Source organism: Rattus rattus, chromosome 5 (genome assembly GCF_011064425.1).
Source record: "Rattus rattus isolate New Zealand chromosome 5, Rrattus_CSIRO_v1, whole genome shotgun sequence".
Taxonomy (NCBI): Eukaryota; Metazoa; Chordata; class Mammalia; order Rodentia; family Muridae; genus Rattus; species Rattus rattus.
In genome coordinates this window covers 157748317-157750107 of record NC_046158.1, presented here as the reverse complement: position 1 = coordinate 157750107, position 1791 = coordinate 157748317, and the positions used below count along the sequence as shown (strand labels likewise).

Sequence of the window (1791 nt, the reverse complement as noted above, 5' to 3'; positions counted from 1 at the left end):
ACTGCTCTTCCAGAGGTCCTGAGTTCAATTCCCAGCAACCACAGGGTGGCTCACAACCATCTGGAATAGGATCTGGCGCTTTCTTCTTGTGTATCTGAAGACAGAGACGGTGTTCTCATATACATTAAATAAAATAAAAAAAAATCTTTAAAAAAAATAGTACAAGGTTTTGCTCTTTAAAAATATTTTTCTTCCATTTTTATTAAATTGGGTATTTGTTTATATTTCGATTGTTATTCCCTTTCCTGGTTTCCTGTTCATCAGGCCCCTGACCCTTCCCCCTCCCCTTCTATATAAGTTTCCTCTCCCCCCCCATTACCACCCCCCTCAACAATCCCCTACACTGGGGATCCAACCTTGGCAGGACCAAGGGCTTCCCCTTCCACTGGAGCCCCAACAAGACTATTCACTGCTACCCATGCAGTTGGAGCCCAGGGTCCGTCCACGTACAGTCTTTGGGTAGTGGCTTAGTCCCTGGAAGCTCTGGAAGCCCTGGAAGCTCTGATTGGTTGGCATTGTTGTTCATATGTGGTCACAAGCCCCTTCAGCTCTTTCAGTCCTTTCTCTAATTCCTCCAACGGGGTCCCGTTCTCAGGTCAGTGGTTTGCTGCTGGCATTCACCTCTGTATTTGACATGTTCTGGCTGTGTCTCTCAGGAGAGACCTATATCCAGTTCCTGTCAGCATGTACTTTTTTTTTTTTTTTTTTTTTTTCGAGCTGGGGACCGAATCCAGGGCCTTGTGCTTGCTAGGCAAACGCTCTACCACTGAGCTAAATCCCCAACCCCCAGCATGCACTTCTTATCTTCATCCATCTTATCTAGTTTTGGTGGCTGTATATATATGGGCCACATGTGAAGCAGGCTCTGAATGGCCATTCCTTCAGTCTCTGCTCTAAACTTGTCTCCGTATCCCCTCCTATGGATATCTTTGTTTCCCTTTTAAAGGAGTGAAGCATCTACATTTTGGTTATCCTTGAGTTTCATGTGGTCTGTGCATCTTGGGTAATTTGAGCTTTTGGGCTAATATCCACTTATCAGTGAGTGCATACCATGTGTGTTTTTCTGTGATTGGGTTACCTCACTCAGGATATTTTCTAATTCCATCCATTTGCCTATGAATTTCATGAAGTCATTGGGTTTTGTTTTGGGGGGGGGTTGTTTTTTTTTTCGTGAAGCAGTCCGTCACCTTTTATTGGATACTAGTTCTTGGTCAGGGTGTGAAGGTTAAGCCAGTTGAATTCTTCGTAGATCGGAGTGGGCCAGGCGGTTATGCTTGGCCATGCAGTGTTCTCCACAGTGACCCCTCTTCAGTGGTACTTGCATCGCCGTTCGTGTTTGAGTTCCTTGTAAGAAATGCAGTAGCTGAAAACCACATAGGCTGCCAGCACCATGTTAATCCCTGAGATGCTGCCTTTCCGAACGTTGATATACTTGTTGTAATACCGGTCATAGCCTCTCCGAAAGGCTCCTGCAGTACCACTGGGGGTGAAATCCCACATCAATATCCAGCTCGGCAGCCCTCCAAGTTTAACCTCCACAAGCTTCTTCTCTTTCAATGGCACGATGGACACCATCTTGAAGTCCTGGTCTAAGTCATTGTTTTTGATAGCTGAGTATACTCCATTGTGGAGATGTACCACATTTTCTGTATCCATTCATCTGTTGAAGGGCATCTGGGATTTTTCCAGCTTCTGGCTATTATAAATAAGGCTTCTATGAACATAGTGGAACATGTGTCTTTGTTGTATGTTAGAGCATCTTTTGGGTATATGCTGGGTCCTCGGGTAGTG

At 45.1% G+C, this 1791-nt stretch overlaps 1 protein-coding gene across 1 annotated transcript; it reads right to left on the bottom strand.

Moving 5' to 3' along the window:
* Positions 1–1266: 1266 nt before the first annotated feature.
* LOC116900795 (ATP synthase subunit f, mitochondrial-like) lies at positions 1267–1575 on the bottom strand. Its single transcript, XM_032902506.1, has one exon. The coding sequence runs from the start codon at positions 1573–1575 to the stop codon at positions 1309–1311; it is 267 nt and encodes an 88-aa protein (XP_032758397.1). The 3' UTR covers positions 1267–1308.
* Between the last annotated feature and the right edge of the window lie 216 nt (positions 1576–1791).